This window comes from Typopeltis vanoorti, chromosome 9 (genome assembly GCF_054136105.1).
Source record: "Typopeltis vanoorti isolate ZY-2024b chromosome 9, IOZ_Tvanoo_1.0, whole genome shotgun sequence".
Taxonomy (NCBI): Eukaryota; Metazoa; Arthropoda; class Arachnida; order Uropygi; family Thelyphonidae; genus Typopeltis; species Typopeltis vanoorti.
In genome coordinates this window covers 6,061,035-6,080,769 of record NC_143557.1, presented here as the reverse complement: position 1 = coordinate 6,080,769, position 19,735 = coordinate 6,061,035, and the positions used below count along the sequence as shown (strand labels likewise).

At 43.4% G+C, this 19,735-nt stretch overlaps 1 protein-coding gene across 1 annotated transcript in view; it reads left to right on the top strand.

The window, feature by feature from the left end:
- Window positions 1–19,735, top strand: part of LOC150102861 (ankyrin repeat and fibronectin type-III domain-containing protein 1-like) — a 355,850-nt gene that overhangs the window by 159,535 nt on the left and 176,580 nt on the right. The window contains exon 12 of the mRNA XM_090397404.1: window positions 4,103–4,181. Within this exon, the coding sequence (XP_090253530.1) occupies window positions 4,103–4,181 (79 nt within the window). The remainder of the gene's footprint in view (window positions 1–4,102; window positions 4,182–19,735) is intronic.

Genomic DNA, 19,735 nt, shown 5'->3' with positions numbered 1-19,735 from the left:
CAGATAAGCTTAGGTGTTGACGGTTATTCACGCCTTATTTTTAACGGTATTTACATCACCAAACGAACTTTGTTTCGTTTGGTGTTGTTAATACCGTTAAAAATAAGTCGCGAATCTCGTGCATGGAATTCGTATAAAGTCTACCTTACCTATTTTTTTGGAATCCACGTGTCTGTGTGCAAGTGACTAGCACGTGCACACAGACACGTATTCGTTGTCGTAATAACGAGTGGCGATGACATCGAAATATGCATACAATTCGGATACTTCTTGCCTTAATCCCGAATCGACGGCATGTAAATGCTGCGAAAGCTTTTCTGTTTGTATCGGGAGGGCAGAAGTGCCCCATCCAACACCGTCAGTCTAAAATACCACGCGGATTAAAGCAGAAAACACATCGAGACTTCTGCGGCGCATTCTCTTACCGCGACCATCCTCAGTAATCCAGCATATGAAGTGGAATTCGTAAACTGAGTTCATCCCACACAAAAGTAACACCCGTTGCGTAATTAAAACGCGAATTCAGTTTAGTTGAGGGTGTCCTTGCAAGAAGCCCGCACGCAGGACTGTGTCAGTCCTGCAGAGAGCGACAAGAAATTTGTTTAAGTCGGTCCCTGCAGAATCGGTCCCTTCCCGTAATAATATAATGTGTGAATTAATTTTTGCTTAAACAGGAATCAATTTGTAGTTAGTCACCTTTCTCGGCAGGTTAAATGCGAAATTTCTTCATTCCATGCACGAGCATCCTCAAGATGCGTGTCGTTTGTTAGAAACGAGCAAATTATTGGGATGGTGCACGCTAAACGAGCAGAACATTCGAATGAGTTTGCCGATCAATGCAAGCCTTGCCAAATATAAAACATTTCGTGTAAACCAAAGTGTCGTATGGAGTCGCCATCATTTTGGCAAACCGGAAGTGCGCTTTCGACCTGACCCCGTTTTTTCTATGTGATTTCCTTCGTTTCAAGCCGAATTTAAGGTCAATTAGAAACCATTTAAATGCGTCTAAAACGCTTTCAGCGGTTGTATGTCCCCCCCCCCTCATCCTTCCATACCCAGGTTTGGAAGCTTGGGGTAGGGGTTCAGGGGGGATTTTTGATTTCTTTCAGTTTGCTGCAAGTCAGTCGTTGGCAGAAATGAAACATCACGTGAGTTCACAACATTTTCCGCTTATTCGGCTGAAAATGCTTTCGTTCACTGTCGGTCAGGAGGAGTGAGTGAAGTGCAGAGGTCTCCACCCCTTCACAGTATTTTTGGAGGGAAAACTGGAAAGAAACGAGCTCGGCATGGATTTTTAGAGGAGCGATTTTGGGCCCCTTGTGTCGCATATGGGCTACACGTCCGAAGAGCGTAAGTTATTCCGAGCATGTGCGGCGGAAACTGCACAGAGGTTGTCTTTACGCGAGTTAAATATCGTCCACAATGGGATCAAACAAACAATGCCCCCCCCCCTGCTTTGCAGACAAGTGACGGGAGGGATAAGGGACTTTATTTCATGATGAAGCGAATCACCACGAAACGAAAGGTGATTCGCTTCCGTTTCGTGGTAGGAAACTGCCGTGCGCGAAGTGTTAAGCGAGCATCTGTGAAAACGAAGGGCGTGCGATCGTTCTTCCCGCAGGGATGAGAAGTGAAATGGAGTCAAGGCCGCCTCTGATCCGAGAAATCGATCCGACCCATAAAGAAGTCATCCCACCCTTGAATCTTGTTGGTAGCCCCCCCCCCCCCACACACACACCTCTTCCGTGCATCCCCTAAAGCAGACTCGGCATCAGAGCTCCGCGCACACAATTAGAGAAGAGCTCGTCTGATGTTTGGGTGCGTTGTTTCCATAGCCGAATTTCCATTCGCCGATCGCATGTCAACCGACGTGTTCTCATACCGAAGAAGAACACGCCACTGAAAACACCCTCCCGATTTCACCCAGTAGCTTATGCGATTTCATGACGTGGCGGAGGTGATAGCAGGCCCGTTCCCACTCTTCGAGAAATCCCCTTCGCAAAATGGACAAAAACTTACTGAAGGACACGTGCATTTTGCAGACGTCTTTTTTCCGCAGGCACCTTCGCCACATTTCTACAAATCGCCGTGGCTTCTCCTGCTTGCTTCTTTCTTCGCAGACAAGCAAATAATGGGACAGACAGCGCGTCGATGTTCATTCACTCCGAGTGTCGTCATGCTGATTAAACAACTCCCTCCCCCTTTCCTCGAGGAATTCAAGTTCCAAAGTGTTACCCATGATGCTCTTCGGCTGGAAAGACTTGGGTTCGAATTCCGTCAAGGACGAGAAGAGTTTTGATAAGGGCTTTCTCGTCTGAGGGTGAGTTAAGCAGTCACATGCGGTGGTTAAGGAAATCTTATTCCGCTAAACAGGCAAACCAGCCAGAAGAACACGCACTACAATTAATTGAATTGGGACATCGTTCAACTTGGAACTTGCATCGCGCTTGCATGTTATTAAGACGGATCGTGATATGAAATGCGCATGCGCAGACCTACACGAGCATCTCATTGGAAGATGCTTTAATAATGACCGAAAGTTCAACGTAAATGAACTCTCATTATCTTTCCACTGGCTCCACGGAATATTTTTCTCTCCTTACCAGTGAATGGTTTTTCAGACGATTGATGCATTCACAGCCGAATCTCATCCGCCATTGCTCGACGGATGAGAAGTAAAACTGTTCTCTCGAACCTTACTGTTGTGGAGTTCCTAAGCAGGTCATCAGGAGACGGAAACATTTCTGTCCGCGAGCGATTTATTGGAAGACATCGTTCCCATTGTTTTTGTAACGAGAATCGGCATTTTCCATCCTCGGCGGATCCATCTGACTCGAAAGACCCTGCGGGGCTCATTTAGTCGATTGCTGTTGATGGCGGATTCATCTCTTTTGCTCTCCTCTTTATTATACTTCTTTCTTCTTCCGTCCCCATCGTGAATTACCGAGAGGGAGGAAAGCCCCTCTTCAGAGAACCATTTCACGTGCTCGTTCGTAACGATCAACGCTGCTATCAACAATGGAGGTTTTCTTCTCCTCGCTTTATCCCAAATGTTCTGTTCACTTAACCTTTCGTAATCGTTGACCCCATTCCTTCTTCCCACCATTTCTCTGTCTCGACATACAAATTCCTTGCCGTCTTCTGTTTTCTTTTGAGACGAAATTCAGCATCCCGGATAGTATTTATCTCTGAGCCATCAAGCGCGTTTGTGAATACCTTTCGGTGAAAGATGGAGTTCAAATATTGCACCTCCCCCCCCTGCGAGAACATTCAACGCTTATTTTATTGGCCTTGAAGTGGCTTGAAAAAAAAAAAAAAAAACAGGATTGCATTTGTACACTTTTAGAGCAGAATTTTCGTTCTCTCTGCGGTACTAAATTTACGACACGTCGACATCTTTTCACCTTTTTGGATGCAATTAAAAGGTGAAAAGGAGAACTGCTCCGCTTGTTTCAGCCAAGCAAATTGCAGATCATCCCCGAGGTTGCCTTCTCTTACGTGCAGTATGGTTGATGTGTTTCGTTATGATTTTATCGCTAGCTTAATGTATAATTTTCCCGTACTGTGTATCCGACTCGCTTCCTTCCCTAAAAATGCATTTGTTCGATTGCCTTTGCTATCAGTACCACGTGCAATGCGATGATCACTGCGCATTCGTTATCGAAGTTTTTAACGTTATTGGTTTGTTGTATGTTGTGTTAATGCAATCTTTATATTTATGGGAGGAAAACCATCATTTGGTCAGTAGAACCACCGAGGGATTAAAGAGGGGATGATCCAGAAACCAGTTCTCCCTAACCTAAAACTCGTAGCCGAGAAGACAAACGCCCTTCGACCGGGATTCGAAGGGTTGAGTTCCAACCCCATGGAGGAAGTTTTTCTCAGATGTCTCGATCCGAAATCACTCTCGCAGGAATGGCGATTCCGAGAAACAGGAAAACATTGAAATGGATCGTGCAAGATTTACGCGATCCGAATTGTCGGTGATTAAATAAATTCCGTGCGAGTTTGCGATGTCCTTTTTCATACAGTAGTTAGCGCGAAGTGTGCGTAATATTTAAAATCACCTCGAGGGTATTAATCCTGTGTTTTCTCGATGTAGGAAAAAGAAAGACAACTGTCGTTATGGCAACGGAGATACCAACTTCTGAAGCGCATGAAAGCAGGCTTTGACCGAATACGTAAGTAGCATTTGTTTCTTTCTGTTTTAAACATTTGAAAATTTCCCAAAATGCATTTGTTAAAAGCGCCTTTCTTTATAAATATGACGACGCAGCAGCGTGACTTACAGACATTGACGCGTTTCTTTCCGGCAGAAGTTTTCCGGATGCTTCTACTGATCATCCCGTAAAACCTGCTTGCACAATTATTTGATTGAACTCTTCGTCCGCTCACGTCTTACTTTTCGGGCTGCTCTAAAAGTTCGAGGGTACATCCGCTTGCCGAGGAGATCGAGAAATATTTCCGAATTGCCATCGTGGTTCGTTAGCAGCGGTTAACTTTCCGCTTTCGACACTGCGAACACAAACCCACCTGAATGTTGAAAGACAGAAAGAAGAAACAAATGTAGTTAAATGAAAGAAGTGCTTCTTTTGGGGAAGCGACAGTTTCTTGTCGATCACGACTGCGTTTCACTTGATTATTTCAGGAGCTATTCTTTCTTTCTTTCCTTCCTTCTTGGCCATTCGAGTTTGTCGCCTCCTTCTAAATCTACTTCGCCCCTCTTCTTCCTTCTTTCAACTTGCGGCGTCGAGGGTTTTCCTGCTCATTATAACCCCAACCGTACACAAGGATAAGGTGGTTGGTCCTATGCCTCCAGGTGTATCTTACGTCTGAAGAAGCGTTGAGTTCTCGAGGCCAGTTTGCCTGCTTGCAGGATGAAAAACCCTGTTGTCCACGCCCAAGACCGGCTAACTTGGCTAGGGCTGAGGAAGATCCTTAAGCTCCTCACGTCGGCGACGGGAATCGAACCGAAGACACTCCTTTCCCAGGGGTTGCGAAGTGCATAGCCACTCTTCTAACCGCGCAGACCTCCCCTCTTATACTTTTTCCAACAGAATCCTCGCCTAAAACTGCGACGGAGTCTCCTCGGTCGAGTATCTTTAGGGATGTCGAGGTTCTTTTTCCTCCTTGAGAGCGTCGAAGGATCTTCCTTTTTGCTTGCGTATTTCTGCACACCCGCAATCTGCCTTTCCCTTTTTCTAGTATCTTTGATGCTGATCGAAAGCAAATGTTCCCAAATAATTGTGCCCAGAAATTCACCTCAAATAAACGTCTCGACCTGTTTTGGGTCAAACCGCTTTCACCAGTACACGAAAATCTGCCTGTCCGTCCCTGGAATTCGAGGTGTAGTGCAGTGCGAAATTTGTCACGACTGCTTCAGATTCTTCCACTTTTCATAAGTAAACGAGTTTTGCGTAATTTGATGTCTTGGTGCGAAAGACAGTTTCATACAATCTGCCCAACTTTGTAATGTTTAATATTACCAACCAGAGATCATCTGCCATTGCTGAACTCTTTCGTTCCTCAAATAATACCCGAACCACAATGCGTTATTTCTGGTTATTCCGACATCGAACATCCCCACCAACTGAATTTTTTCTTTTGCGTGGTCTCGTTTTGCTGGAAATTTACGAAAACCGGTTCCGAATGTCTTTTTAATGTTGACTTTCGGGATGCAAGGGAGCACCTGCGTTTTTTATACACATGAAATAGATCTTCACGGTTTGACTTATTATTTTTTCTTTGACTTTGTTTTTCATTTGAGTGCGACATGATCGGAATATTTTGACACATTAAGAAGTATTTTGTGATCGGAAATAATCCCCCAAATCCCACCGTGTTTACTGAAAATTAGCCTCGCAATCAATTCTTTCGACTCCGATTCGTACCAAGTATCACTTTCAGTTCGTCTGCCATCTAAGCCCCCACACAGTTTCACCAGAACACGTTATTCATTGGATTGGCTTTCGATTCGGTCTCTCAGCTTATAATTTGAGTAATTCCCTTTCAGTCTTTCTTTTAAATCGGATTACGTTTCTTGCTCACGTGTGTGGAACAGGAGGGAGTCCAAAAGTATTGAAACAGATAAACCACATTCCTCCCATTTTTTATCCTTTTATTGCTTCCCAGTAAGCACCCCCCCCCCCAATTTTAATTTTAGCCTTGCGATTCAGAGTGCACTTCTAAATATTCGCTGGGAGAGCTAACAGTCCAGTCGGACTTGATACTAACACAAGTTTCAAACGCATGGAGGCAAGTTCCCCCCTGCTATGAAGGCATGCCCCCAAATACACCGCAGCAAACCATTTCTTCTTCTTCTATGATCTCTTGTGCTTTTAAGCGTCGAGATTTTGCCAAAGAGATTTCCATGCCGTCCTGTCCAAGGCTTGTTCTTTTGCTTCTTTCCAATTAATTCCCTTCTTTTCCAATTTTTCTTTAATTTACTTTTGTCAACCTTTCCTGGGCTTGTCTGTGTTTCTTTCTTTTTCATATTTTCTGGCTTTCATATACAGTTTTTGCTATTCTTCCTTCTTCCATTCGATTAAGATTCCCAAACCACCTCATTTGGGCTTGTGTTACGAATTGGTTCAGAGGTGCAAATTGAAGGCTGTCTCTTATAGTTTGATTTCTTAGTGTTGCTTTTTGTGCCACTTTCCTAAGATATTTCATTTCAATTGTTTGAGTTTATTTGTGTTTCCTGTTGTTAAACACCAAGACTTGGTGGTAGCAAACCATTCCGAACACTGAATACATTGGCATTCGTGAGAATATCGCAAGGCGGGTGGCGAGGGAAGCCCACTCGTACCAGGTGAAGGCTTCACGTTGTAATTTCCTGTGGGGTGGATCAGCACCATCCACACGGAACTTCGCCAGAATATACTTACCAAAAATTAAAAAAAAGTGCACTCGATATCCCCGAGACGTAATGCATCTACACCTCCCCATCCCAAACGGATCCGACTTAACTGTCGGTGACTCCCTCCCTCCGCCATCTCCATACAATGTGCGTGGTCTGAAAAGTTCTCGGCCAAACAATGCAGAAACGAATTGTTTCTGCATAATTTCCACAATTCAACATAATCTCCCTTAAGACTAATACGTTTATTCCGGCGATGCCCCAGCGCCATTATCCCGTCCCTGTAGCGGTTCTCAGTAAGATCTGCAAAATACCCCTCTACAGCTGCAATCACCTCTTGATTCGAAGAAAGACGCTGACCAGCAGCTAGGAAGAGTTTTAGTTTAAGGAAGAGACAGAAGTCGGAAGGGGCCAAATCTGGGGAATAGGATGGATGTTCCAACAATTCATAGTGCAGATCCCTTAATTTTTCCATTGCCAAAAACTCCTTTGTGGGCAGGTGCATTGGCCTGATGAAAGATGATTTTTTTTTCTTCTGCAAACCGGGTCTCTTCTCACCAATTTTTTCGTCTAGTCTGGTTAAAAGATCGGAATAAAATTCCCAGGTGATTGTTTTATCCTTTTGGAGATAATTAATAAACAAAATGCCTTTAGCATCCCAAGAGACCGATGTGATGACATTGTCTTCTTTTGCGCTGAACAACCAACTCCTGTCCGCTGTTTGGATTCTGGTGTGAATGGTGAATCCAAGTCTCATCCATAGTAATAAATTGAAGCACAAAATCGGTTTTATTCTTGTTAAAGCGCTCCGAGCACTGTTCAGAGATTTTCATGCGAGTGTGTTTTTGATCTGTTGTGAGGAAGCGAGGCACCCATCTTGCGCAAGCTTTTTCATTTGCAATTCTTCATGCAAAATATATCCTTCACGTTCTTTTGAAATGCCTGTAGTCTCAGCAATTTCACGCACTTGGACTCGCCGGTCATCCAGTGCCATATCGTGCGCTTGATCAATGATTTCTGGTGGTGATACACATTTTGGACGTTCTTCACGTGGATCATCTTCAAGGCTGGTACGGCAACGTTTAAACTCGGCAGCCCATTTCTTAACTGTCGAAAACGAAGGAGAAGAACGCCCATAAACTTTTATGAATTTCTTTTGGCATTAAACCTTCTTTAACAAAGAATATTATAACCGCACGATACTCAATTTTATCCATTTCAAGAGATGCAAACAAAACGTTTGCTTCAGACAGCTGTATAAAACAAACTACTTGATAGAATGACTTAAAATTTCACATGGATGCTTACGACAGATGCACCAACTTAGAAAAAAAAATCTTGCCGATAGTGTTGCCATTTATGGTCGATGCCGAGAACGTTTCAGACCACCCACGTATAAGACCACCTTAGTTAAAATTGTCTTCAGGTGTAGCAGTAACTTCTTCGTTCTGTAAGTCACTCGCCAGCTTTCCTTAATGCACAACACCATCTTTCACGAGGACAGTAAAACGCAGTGCCCTGAAAATGTATGCTTCAGTATTGTTACAACCCATGGTAGTGCTAGACTTGGCGACAGAGCGAATATCAACCCCTCTGTGCAACCAACAAACCACGAGATTGTGATCTTACTCCACAGGGAGTATCGATGTCTCCGTGAAATGCCATTTCAGCGGTAGAAGAATGTCTTTGCTCCGTGTGAAACACTCAAGAGGCCTGAAAATTTCGAGTTTGTAGCTGGACTCCCTGTTTCTCTTCACGCGCAGGATGGAGCCACGAATCTTCCTTTGCACGTTGTATAATTGGGAATTTAAATGAAATAATTTTATTTGATTTAGTTGAAGTTCACGCGAAAGCCAGCAGCATCGCATGTTCATCATTTGGAAGTTATAATGGGGGGGGGGGGGGGGGAACGGCTTCTGTTTTGTGTTGCACATTGTTCCAAATACAAGGAATATGAAAATGGAGCAAAAGAAATCGAGATTTTAATATTAAAACAAGCGACCGCGCACGCATACATAAAAATCCATGTTAAGCATTTGTCCCCGAATTTGGGGGACTGGCCTCGAATCAAGGCCCTTCTGGCTTATTTTGGCCTCTATTTTTTTATTTGACCATGCTAGCAAACAAATAAATTAAAATGAGCAGCCGGAACAAAAATATTTGCGTATCTCGAGAGGCATTCAGTGCGAAATTGCAAAGGCATTTCAACAGTTGGTTGTCTCACGATCAGATTAGTAGATCGGATCGGATTAGCAATGTGATAGATTTCAGAGTTGTGCATGGAAGAACATCAAGAAGAAGGAAAGTTATTAGTGGGGTTCGACCTTTATATCAACGAAACTGTTATTCTGGTGGACATGCATTGAGACATTCAGTTGTTTCCAGGTAATGTGAAGTTAGGGGGGAGGGGTGTGAGGTCGGGTATCGTCTCTTCAGGAAGATCTGAATAGGCTGGAAAAGGAGTTGCGCTCATATCTGATCACCGGGATGTGGAGAGGGTGGAAAGGCGGTTGAGGGCGCCACTTGAATGTTCCGCCCACAACCGCCACATGTGTATAAAGACGTAAGAAAACGATCTTCGAAAAGTGGCAGTGGAAATAATTCAAGAAGTAAATCTACCCGAGTTTACTGTCAAATAACTAACTTCATTGCTTAGGTTAAAACCATTTTTATCTCCCAGATCCGTCCGGTATTTTGACTTCTTGTGATATTGGAAAGTTGGTAATTTCATGGGAGCAAACGGTTTTCTTATAGCTGAATGGATTTATTTAATCTTAGAAATGTTTTCGTAGCTGTAAATTGGGTGGGAGGAGAGTGGAACAGCCAATATTTTATTTATTTATATTTAGTGGTTTCATTTACGATTATATTTGTGTGGAGCAGTTACATTCGTGTACGATTTCCTTGCCCGTTCAAGGGGCATTTCGCTGTTTGATGAAAGAGTTTCAAGCGAAGGAAATTCCCTGTTTCACACCGAGGGGCTAAACAACATTTGGTCAATGAAAGTTCTCAAGCGACTTGGAGTTTTACGGAAATCACGAGGCTTTCGGCACGGGTTGCGCAAGTTGTGCGCTGCTTTCGAAATATGCGATCCGGAAAATATTTCCGTCAGTTAGCGATTTACAGTAAGCATGCCATTGGCCCGATAGCAAATTCTAAGCCGCATTGATTTTAATGAAACGGATTCGAGGAATTAAAAAGTGAATCGAGGCACTTGGCTGTCATTCAACTGGAAAATCCTCGGAAGGATGTTCAGGAATTTTCACTCGAATCCTTTGTGGCCAAGAGATGGATGAGGAGGTCTCAGAAATAGCTGACACCTCCTCATCCCGAATGAAAACATACGCAACTGCAACCACACTCTGCGTGACATTTCAGACGGAAAAAGCGGTTTAAATGACTAGCGTCCTGGTTATGGACGTGATCGCCGTCTGCATGGAATTTCGTTCCAGGATAAACAAGTGCTATCCGACAATTAAATCCGATTCTGTCGCTTCAAATGAAGTTGTTTTTTTCGTCTATATTTGGGGAAAAAATGTATTATTTCAAAGAACGTCGGCAAACTTTTAATGTTTTTGAATTATTTTCCGTTTGTGCCAACAGAGAAACTGATTAAAGGCCAACCGTTTGTTATGATTCGTTAAGAATTTCCTTGATGAATTAAAAAATAAAAATTCATAAAATTTATTACAGCATAAACAGCAATAACCGAGAAGTAGTTCTTGTTGGTAGAGGACTCCATTTAAAAAAAAAAGGGAAAAAATATATTTTGGCATATTCGAACTCGAAATAAGAATGTCCGTTTGACGACGTTATCTTGTGGGAGACCCATCAGCAGCGGATTTTTACTGATGATATCAGGAAGTTCCCAAATCGGCGAAATAAGCGTCTCTGAAAGGTTGATTTGCAGTCGTGCGTTTATTCGAGTGTTTCCTTCCCCTCCCCTTTGGAAGCGGCGTGTCGTACGTGGAACATCTGTTTCAAAATTAACAGCGGGAAGGATCGTTGAAAGAAAAGCATCTTCGGGTTTTCTTGAATGGGAAATCGATAGGAACGAAACCAGCACTGGAGAACACCATTCACGCGTGAGCGGCGGTTCTTATTTTTGACGTAAGGAAAACAAACAGCGGCGATCCCCCAGAGGACCTCCACAATTACTTCGTCTTCGACGAGGCGGAATGAAAACGGATGATCGAAGGCGACGTGTACATTTCGCAAGTGTTTGGTAGGATGTGCGCGGAGACTATGTTGGGTGTTATTGCGCCACTGCGCAGTCCGATTCTGGAAAGGTAGAAAAGCCGCGGAATGCTTGCGCCAAGTGACCCATGACCCCAGGTGCACGACTGTGTGGAGACTCCTCCTCCAGATGGCGTCCAACTTCATCAACAAACTCTTCGAAAGCGGTAAGGAACAATTTAGGCTTAAGGGGTTTGCTGGATGTCCCTTCTTGTGCTCAGCTTGCCGAGATTCGTAACTGCCATTCATCATTGCAAACGTGTTCTCGAACGCCAATCCACCGACCACAAGTGCCTCAATCCCGCGCTCCTCGCGATTACCAAGTGGATTACTTGGGTTCTTTCCAAACACCGATCTGCTGCTGGCACCGCCGAATGTATCAAACGAAGCATTCACCGTCACACTGAAACTTGCATCGGTCCAGGTCAGTCAGGTTTTGTCCTCCGTATACGATTCGCTTTGGGTAACAAAATTATTTCTAAACGTCGGTTCATTCTAAAAGAGGAATCAATAGGACAGTTCGTGAGGTTTTGTTTTTAAACTCTGAATCTGTGCCGAATCAGCGGCCAAGACCAAGAAGGGCAGTCCCGTCCATCCACTCCTTCCCAACACCGCCTTTCGTGAGGAGCTCCATCGAAACATTTGTTCTGCGCCGAAGAGGTCGGCTATACCAGCTCGACCATGACACGTTTTCTGCTTCTCCGTAATAACCTTAACGTCTTCGCTGCTGGAAATGGCAAATCTTTTATTAGTGCGCCGTCCTTATAAAACCACACCAAAGCGAGTGACGATGACCTTGGCACTTGTTTTGGAAAGCGGTTTCTCTCCGACTGCCGTGGCACTGCTGGGACCTTTCGTCAAATAAACACGAGCACAAACGCGAATTGGGAAAGTAACAGTCAGAACCAAAACAAGCCTTAAAGTACAAGCCATTAGGAAAAAGAAAACCAGGACGTCCTCTTAAACGATTCAACGATGACTTCTGAGGCCGGAACAGGCCATGCTAGGCCTAAATCCTTGATACGTATGATGATGATAGTCAGAAATGGCATTCACGCGAACGATTGCGAGATTAAATGAGAATGCGTGAGATTTGGCATGATTTGGAGGAGCGAACTACAAAAGGGATTTCTTCAAGATCGAGAAGAAGTGCTTCAGCTGTCAAATCTCAAAGTGATTAACCGGAAATTCGGGGATGTTTTACAAAACGCTGAAATTTTCACTGTTTTAAAAAAGAAATCGTGTGCGTGTGGGGGGGGGGGGGACTGAATTATCCGCCTTTAAACATTAAATGCTAACCTCATAATCCAATTATGTATAACCCTCGTTGGAAGGTTAGAGCTGAACAAAAACAAAAATCGCACCTCCCCTCCCCCCGTGTAACTCTAGTGAATTAGTTTCGCTGCGATTGGCTGTTGAGAACACGCAGGAAGTGCGCCACTGTGTGAGCTTTAGAAATAGCTGATCGTCCCAACCGAATGTTGAAAGTGAGACGGCGTCCTCACTAACCCCGATTTGCGCAGAAACATGAAAACGGCGCATCGTGGGTTGGGCACGAGGGATAACATCTGAAGAGGAAATTGTGGCCTTAAGAAACGCTGCATTCGATGAATGACTCGCACGCGACAGAGCTTGATAGAGCATCGAACGAGTGCTGTCCAGTTAGTTCTCAGGGTGTCCCGATTAATGGAACAGTCGGTGCATTTTTCGAATTCCCTTATCGCGGGTTAGCAGTGCTCGTTTCTGAGCAGTTCTGCATTGCAAGACGACTGTCGCGAATCCTGCGAAGTATGACCCATTCACCTTCGTAAATGTGCGGAAGGTGAATGCACAATGACTTCGTGTTGACCCCATCGTCCGAGGCCGTTGCTGCTTTCGGATATACACCACTGCTTTAACTCTCGACGTCGTCACGTGACTTTTTTAAGACATCAAGAGAGCTGTAATCTCTTCCGTGATATCCGTTCGGCAAACATGCGAAGAGCGGGGGGGGGGGGGTGACAAAGAATTTTGAATGAAATTTGAAAATGCTTCAATGGTTGCATTTGCTCAGTGAGGCGAATCGCCATCGTGCAAAACATCGCCCCCATTTTATTTTCCGAGCACACCTTTCGTGTGTGCTCGCATGCCTCTGCAAATCTCTAAGGGACTGCCCCATCGGGTGGCAGAACTCCGACGGATTCTTCGCTGACGTCAGAATCTCAACCGAGTGTTTTTCGCGGGATTGTAAGAGACGGTGAACACGGCAACTGGGAAGACGCGTTTGGACTTGTTTATCTGAATAAGTACAAAGACATGAAATTGTAGTCTTGTTACACGCGCGCTGCCTTTCCCCTGATTGGTTTCTCCTCGTCTTGCATTTCCACTTCGCATGCGGGGCGTTGACAAAGAAGTCCGATGAGGATTATATTGCAGTGCACTGACTTCTCATAGCTACTCCAGTGACAGCTCGAAACATTCGTAACGCATCGTATATTCTGCTTCCATTTTCTTTTGTTTGGTTCTTAAAACAGAACGGAAGCAAATGACGTCATTTAATCACCAGCAGTTAAGTGTTAGTCATCGTAACGACAAGTCCGCTGTTAGTTTTCCATGTGGAGTCGACGCAACGACGACACTCCGGACATAAAGTGCAGGTTCAACTTCGACTATCTCGACCAGCAGGGCGTTTCTAAGCACTTTCCCTAACAAGCGGAACTCATTTCATGGATAAAACTTTCCTATATTGGAGCTGTGGTTAGTCCGCTGGAAAACAATTCCACTGTCCCCCCCCCTCCCTCTAAAAAAGGGATTTTTTTTTACTACGACTGGGTTACACGGAAGAACGATGTCATTCGGCCACTTGTATTATGCCGCTGTCGAAGAACTTTTTGCATGTAGCAAAAATTGTGTTTTGAAGTGCCGTGTTGAACGTGCATTTCCGTTGTTGTTTTCTTTTCTGCTAACACAGAAAATATCGAAAAAAAACTCATTCTGATGGCGCCAATTTTACTTTTCGCATTTTTTCTAAAACAAAAAAGCGCTCAGATTTTGGAAATGCAATTTTTGAGTTCCGAATCTCGATCAGGTAACTGAAATGATGAGATGGTCCATGGGAAAGAAAGAAAGAAAGAAATTACCATTTGGGATGAACTCCTTCGCTGCGCTTTGCATAATTTGGTTTGATGACGTTTAAAATGAAATCCGTCTTCAGCAGGAGGAAGTGGATACTAGCCATCACGCATGCGCTTAATCTTAGTACCCGCATTTCTTTTGAAACCTTGTTTACAAATAATTCCGCACGGGAAAGTTGCAACTTAAAAATTGTTCCGCCCTCCATCTTAGATAGCCTTGCGACGCGTTTCGGTTCACTTAACGCGAAGGCGTTTGGTTTATTGGTGCCAGGATAGGCGACGGCAGCACGCACTGTTTTCTCTTAGGTGTGTACGCGATACACTGGGAAAGACATCAAGATCTCGAATATTAAGTTAGTAGTTTTTTAAGCTAATATTGCGCAATTTAAGAAGTTCTGAAACGCGATATGTTATGGCTCTGAAGATTTTTTTTTTCTCTCATCAATCCACCCCACGGTGGCCTCTGGAAGGGAAGGCTTCATCGCAAACAGCTGCTCTGGTCCAGTAGTGAGATGGCAGAAGCTGTCTTGCAGGAGAGCATCATGGACGTTCTAGGGCTTTGAAAAATCAAGTTTTGCCGAAAGAATTAATTCGAGCAGTCTTTTTTTCTTTGTACTTCGGCTTCGTTGGCATAAATGTAATTAATCGCAAAAGTATTCCAGATTTTCTGAGATTGTTTGCCCTACTTCATCATAAATTAATTTTCTCACTTCATACAAATGTCAAAACTAGTTGTGCAGAATAAGAACGTAAATAACGCGCCACGAATGGAATTGAGTGGAACCGCATCCACATAACAAAAACAGGAACACAAAAGAAGAAATGCACAGTCTTTGCTGCAGTTAATTTTTCGATTTACGCTCATGTCGATGCTGGTAGTTCTGCACTGCAAGATGTGATAGAAGCACTCGGAATATCACGTGGCTTACAATGAAAAGAAGAAGAAAAAGCAAATGCTAAAAGAAATGAAAAATACACATACACAATCTTTATTCATATTTCCAAACAGTGTCGTCCATTCATCATACCCGCCCCCCACCCCTTGCACAGCTGCTTCTGGTAAAGTCCTGTAGAAATCATGACAATCTGCATCCAGTTGGTTCAAGATTGATAAGCGATCTCGTTTCTTAAGAGGGGAAGATTCCCATGGGATTGGCACAGTTCCCTTCGTCTCGTTACATGCAAAGTTCTAAAGGTGTTTCAGCATCATGGCTGTACGTAAGGTAGATTTTACCGAAGCTGCAGTGCACTATTTAATCTTGAGTCATCGCACTTTTCCCTTTTTTATCATCGAAGTTTTTGATCACCGAGAAGTTGCGAAAAGAAAGGAAAGAATTCCGCTTCATTTCGGTGACTTTGAACTTCGTTTTACCTCCGGTCATCCTTACCAACAGTCTCTAGGGTGGCAGAGCTGAGTAGCACATCATGTTCTGCGGTCTTCATAAGTAAAGCAACCTCAACATATCGAGTAATGCAACCTCCGCGAATATTTGACTGCTGATGTAGCAGGTTTTGCCATCATTCTCTCGAAAGCAGCAGGAACCCACAGAAAACTCCGTTTCGAAAATAAAAAGTGACATCAACTTTTGCCATCTTTCTACGGAGCATTTCGTCCAAAATTATCCAAAGGTGCTTTACATTTTGTATAAGCTGCGTGGTCATGGCAACTGAATCGACTAACAGAAGGAAGGAAAGAGTGGTTAAATTTATTATTATTGCACAAACACCTCCTGGAATCGAGGCATGAAATCCAACAAGATGGCAAAAATACCATATAGTGGGTGGCAAGGAATGTATTTATGTGATACAGTTTTCAATCAAATGCTACTCATTTCGAGAAATTAGACAGAATTCCCTGCTCCATATTACTAGGAAAATCGATAACTCGAAAAGAATCCTGTTTTCTCGAAGATGGTGTTTGGTTGTTTTGCGTATCCTGGGAAATTTGGGAAAAAAAAAACGATGCTTACCATTCTCGAATGTCCTTCAGAGCAGAAAGATGCCCTTCAAGTTTCCGCTTCTCCCAAGGTCTACCTCGTACAACTCATGAACCCAGCGTTGTCGAGTGACACTTATCCACAAAGCTAACCCTCTCATTTTCCAGCAAGAGAGAAAAATTGCTGATAATTGAGTGTATTATGAAATTCTTGTCGGTAACCTTTCGTGTTGTCACTAAAATAAAAATGCCCCAGAAACAGCCATTGAAATCCCTTATCAGAGACAGCCATCATGCAAAGCAGATAATTCATTGAGAACTATTCCCAAGCGCATTTCTTTTTCTCAGAGGGGTAGTTAAAACGCGTTTTTTGTGGAAGTGTCTTCTTCAAACTGTCATCTGCCGTTGAAATTGGCTAGTCTGTGGCAAGCCGTTATGATTGTGGGAGCTTTGCACGCGTATTAATGCCGAGGCTAATCGAGTTCAAAATAACTGCTAATCACATTTCGAAAGAGATCGAAGGAATGTAACTCGTGCAAGAAAGAGTTCCAAAGAGGCGATTATTTCGACGCATTAATGCGTGTTACAGGCGTGCCCGTAAGGATGGGACTCGATGTTTGGTAGCACAAGAACGTTATTACATCACGAACAAAAGTTCTAACATTCATTGAAGCGGTTTTCAGCGATGCGAATTCTGCCCACTAAAAGCGGGCTGTCTCTTAGTGCATTACTTTTTGTCCGTGGGTATGCTAAGGGTTAGACAATCCGAAAACCCGGCTCTCCAGGCCAAACGGGGGACTTTTTGAATCCCCTTCAGTAATCGCGGTGGTCTCACAGACAAAAAACGCCTTTAAAGGCTGTCTTACAAAAATGAACCGACGACGTGCAATTCACATCCACAGCCTGTTTCGGTGCAGAGTGGACGCACTCCGCTAACCCAAGTTATCCTTACGTTAATTTCGCTCCCTTCTGTCGATTTGGGGTTGCAGTAGAGAATGGATAAAATTTTAAAATGCTGGAAAGAAATTGAATTTCTAGCCGATCTCTTTTGAGACCACGGCACGCGCGCTCTAGAAAAACTTGCATTGGGCTTAAGTTACCTTCAACTTAAGATGGATCGAAGGTTATCGCTGTAACCTTCCACCGAGAAAATGCGGATCGCTTCACTTATTATTCGAGCACGCTGCTTTACCATCGAAGTCCCCTCCAAAAAAAACAAATCTCTTGTCTCGAATGGCTTCAATTTTTTTTTTTTTTTTGATCAAAGAATGCTCGTTCATCAGATTTCGGGCAAATCTTAGCTCATTATACTTTTCCTCTGCCATTTCTGGTGGCTTTTTCATCAGCGTACCCCCCCCCCCCCGACCATCCCAGTCTTATATTACCGTTAGAATCATTTATAAACGTCGTTTGCGTCTGATGAAGTTATTAATGTTTGAATTCGCACGCGGTTACTCATTTCATTAGTCAGTACAATGGCGATAAGAAAGACGCGCAGTGTGTGTGTGCGCGTGTGTAAAATTCAAGCAAAAGGGTAGAAAGGACAATTCGAGTTTAGATGAAAACCCATTGTAATAGAGAAGGAAATTCCAGGTTGAGTAATTTTTCCTTTGTGAAGCTTTTCTATAAATGGAAAATGATGATAACCCGCAGCAAACTTCCCCGTTATGCAAACAAGACTTCAGTTCAAGTGAAATTGCTTTTCTGCACATTCACTATTAGCAATGACCTTAATAAATCTTAATGTCAAATGCTTAGCAACCCTGACACGACTTTCTCGCCAGTTTTCTGCCAAGGACAGTTTTGTGTCACTTTCTCTGAACTGCCACGCGCCACCGACGCTCGCAGTAATACCTTCGTAAAATCACTAAAACGGTGACGAAGTCTGAGCGGTGTTTTGGTTCTGCTCGAGGTCGTGTGCTGATTTGAAAATCTCGAAGCAGGTGTTTGCCTTCACATTTCCGAAAGTAATCGCGTAAGATGGATGGCCGCAGTTCTTGTCTCACAGACTGTAGAAAATGGGGGGGAAACAGTTATGGCAGAAATCAGCTGAATAGCTTTTGAAAGTGCCAGCGAGCATTTCACTTCTTGGCTACTAATAACCGATGCAGGCTTTAGTGGTTTGCGCATCCGCTTTCCAGCCTGCGTGTTAGAATCCCGACAGGGGCATGGATGTTTGTGATTGGCCTACTGCCGATTACCATATGCACTGCTGTGACCTGTGTCCTGGCGCCATACAAAAAAAAACAACTAACCTGTTACCATGGAAACCAACATTACAGCATATATTCGTCTGTTACCAAACGAAACTTTATTTCACACACACACACGTTTATAATTTCCTGTTGAACTTTGACTTCCAAGCAGCACACCTGCCATCCGTCGGTTAAATACTCGATGGATTGCTTTACTAACCCGTAGAGAAGGAAGAATAATAAAGGTGCAACTGGATTTGCTGAAAAGCGAAGAAATGGGAAATGCGTCCCCCACACAAATTCAGCGATATCGTGGTTCGATTCGTATTCCGTGAAAGCGTCGTTCATATTGGCTTGAGATGCGCTTGTTACCAGGAATTTGACCCTTGCGATGCGCGACTGGCACCGAAGAGTTTTATTGTCGTTCTCAACAGATGCGGTATTTTTATTTGATGGAGCTTCTGTGCTGCTCATTTTGTTTCGTTGGTGTGATAATTTCTGATTACAACAAGAAAAATAAATAACAGTTCGAATGTGCGACGTGTTTTTTTTTTTTTTTTTTTTTTTTTTTTTTTTTTTTTTTTTTTATATGCGTACGTCTGCGATAGCTGAATCCAGTGCGCGAGTTCGGAATCCAAGCGGATAACTCTGTAGTGGTTATCGAGTACTAAAGCCGTTAAGTTCTAGCGGAACCGACGCTCTCAAATCATAATGACGTAAGAAGAGAAATGATGTCTGTCTGTCTTCATGTATGTTATGCGAATCATCTAATCATTATAAGATGACTGGAATTGCATAAAAATTCGAACAAAAACAGATAAATAAAACATGAAAATTATGGGCAGTCGCCGTACTGACGCTTCTCAGTCCTTCCAATTTACACCCGATAGTTTAAAGGTTAACTTTTAACGGAGGAAATATTTCATTTATTCTTCTGCATGGGTGCACCCTCATTCTTGGCTATTTTGTAACCGGGCATCCGAGTCAGTGCGGATAATTAAGTTTTGGTTTTTATTTGCGGGTTCTTTAATCCCATTTAGGTACAAACCACACAACCTGAAGAGGGTATCCGGAGAGTTCATCGAATGAACAATTCGTCGAAAAAACAGTTCGCCGAAATTTTTAAATTTTCGAAAATGTCATGAGAAAATTGATCCGTTTAGAACAAAAACGGAACCGTGCAGAGTGAGATAGCAATGCTACTTTAATAGGGAATAATTATAGAAAAATATAGTTTCAGATAGTCTTTCTTGTCCGATGTCTGTTCATGGGACAGATTTGCCTGTTTCCGGGAGGAAACGCCCGGCCATTTCCGTATTATGCTTGCTAACTTACCTTGAGCCCAGTGGTTCGTAACCTTTTGAAATCACGGAACACTTTTGATATAAGAAAAATT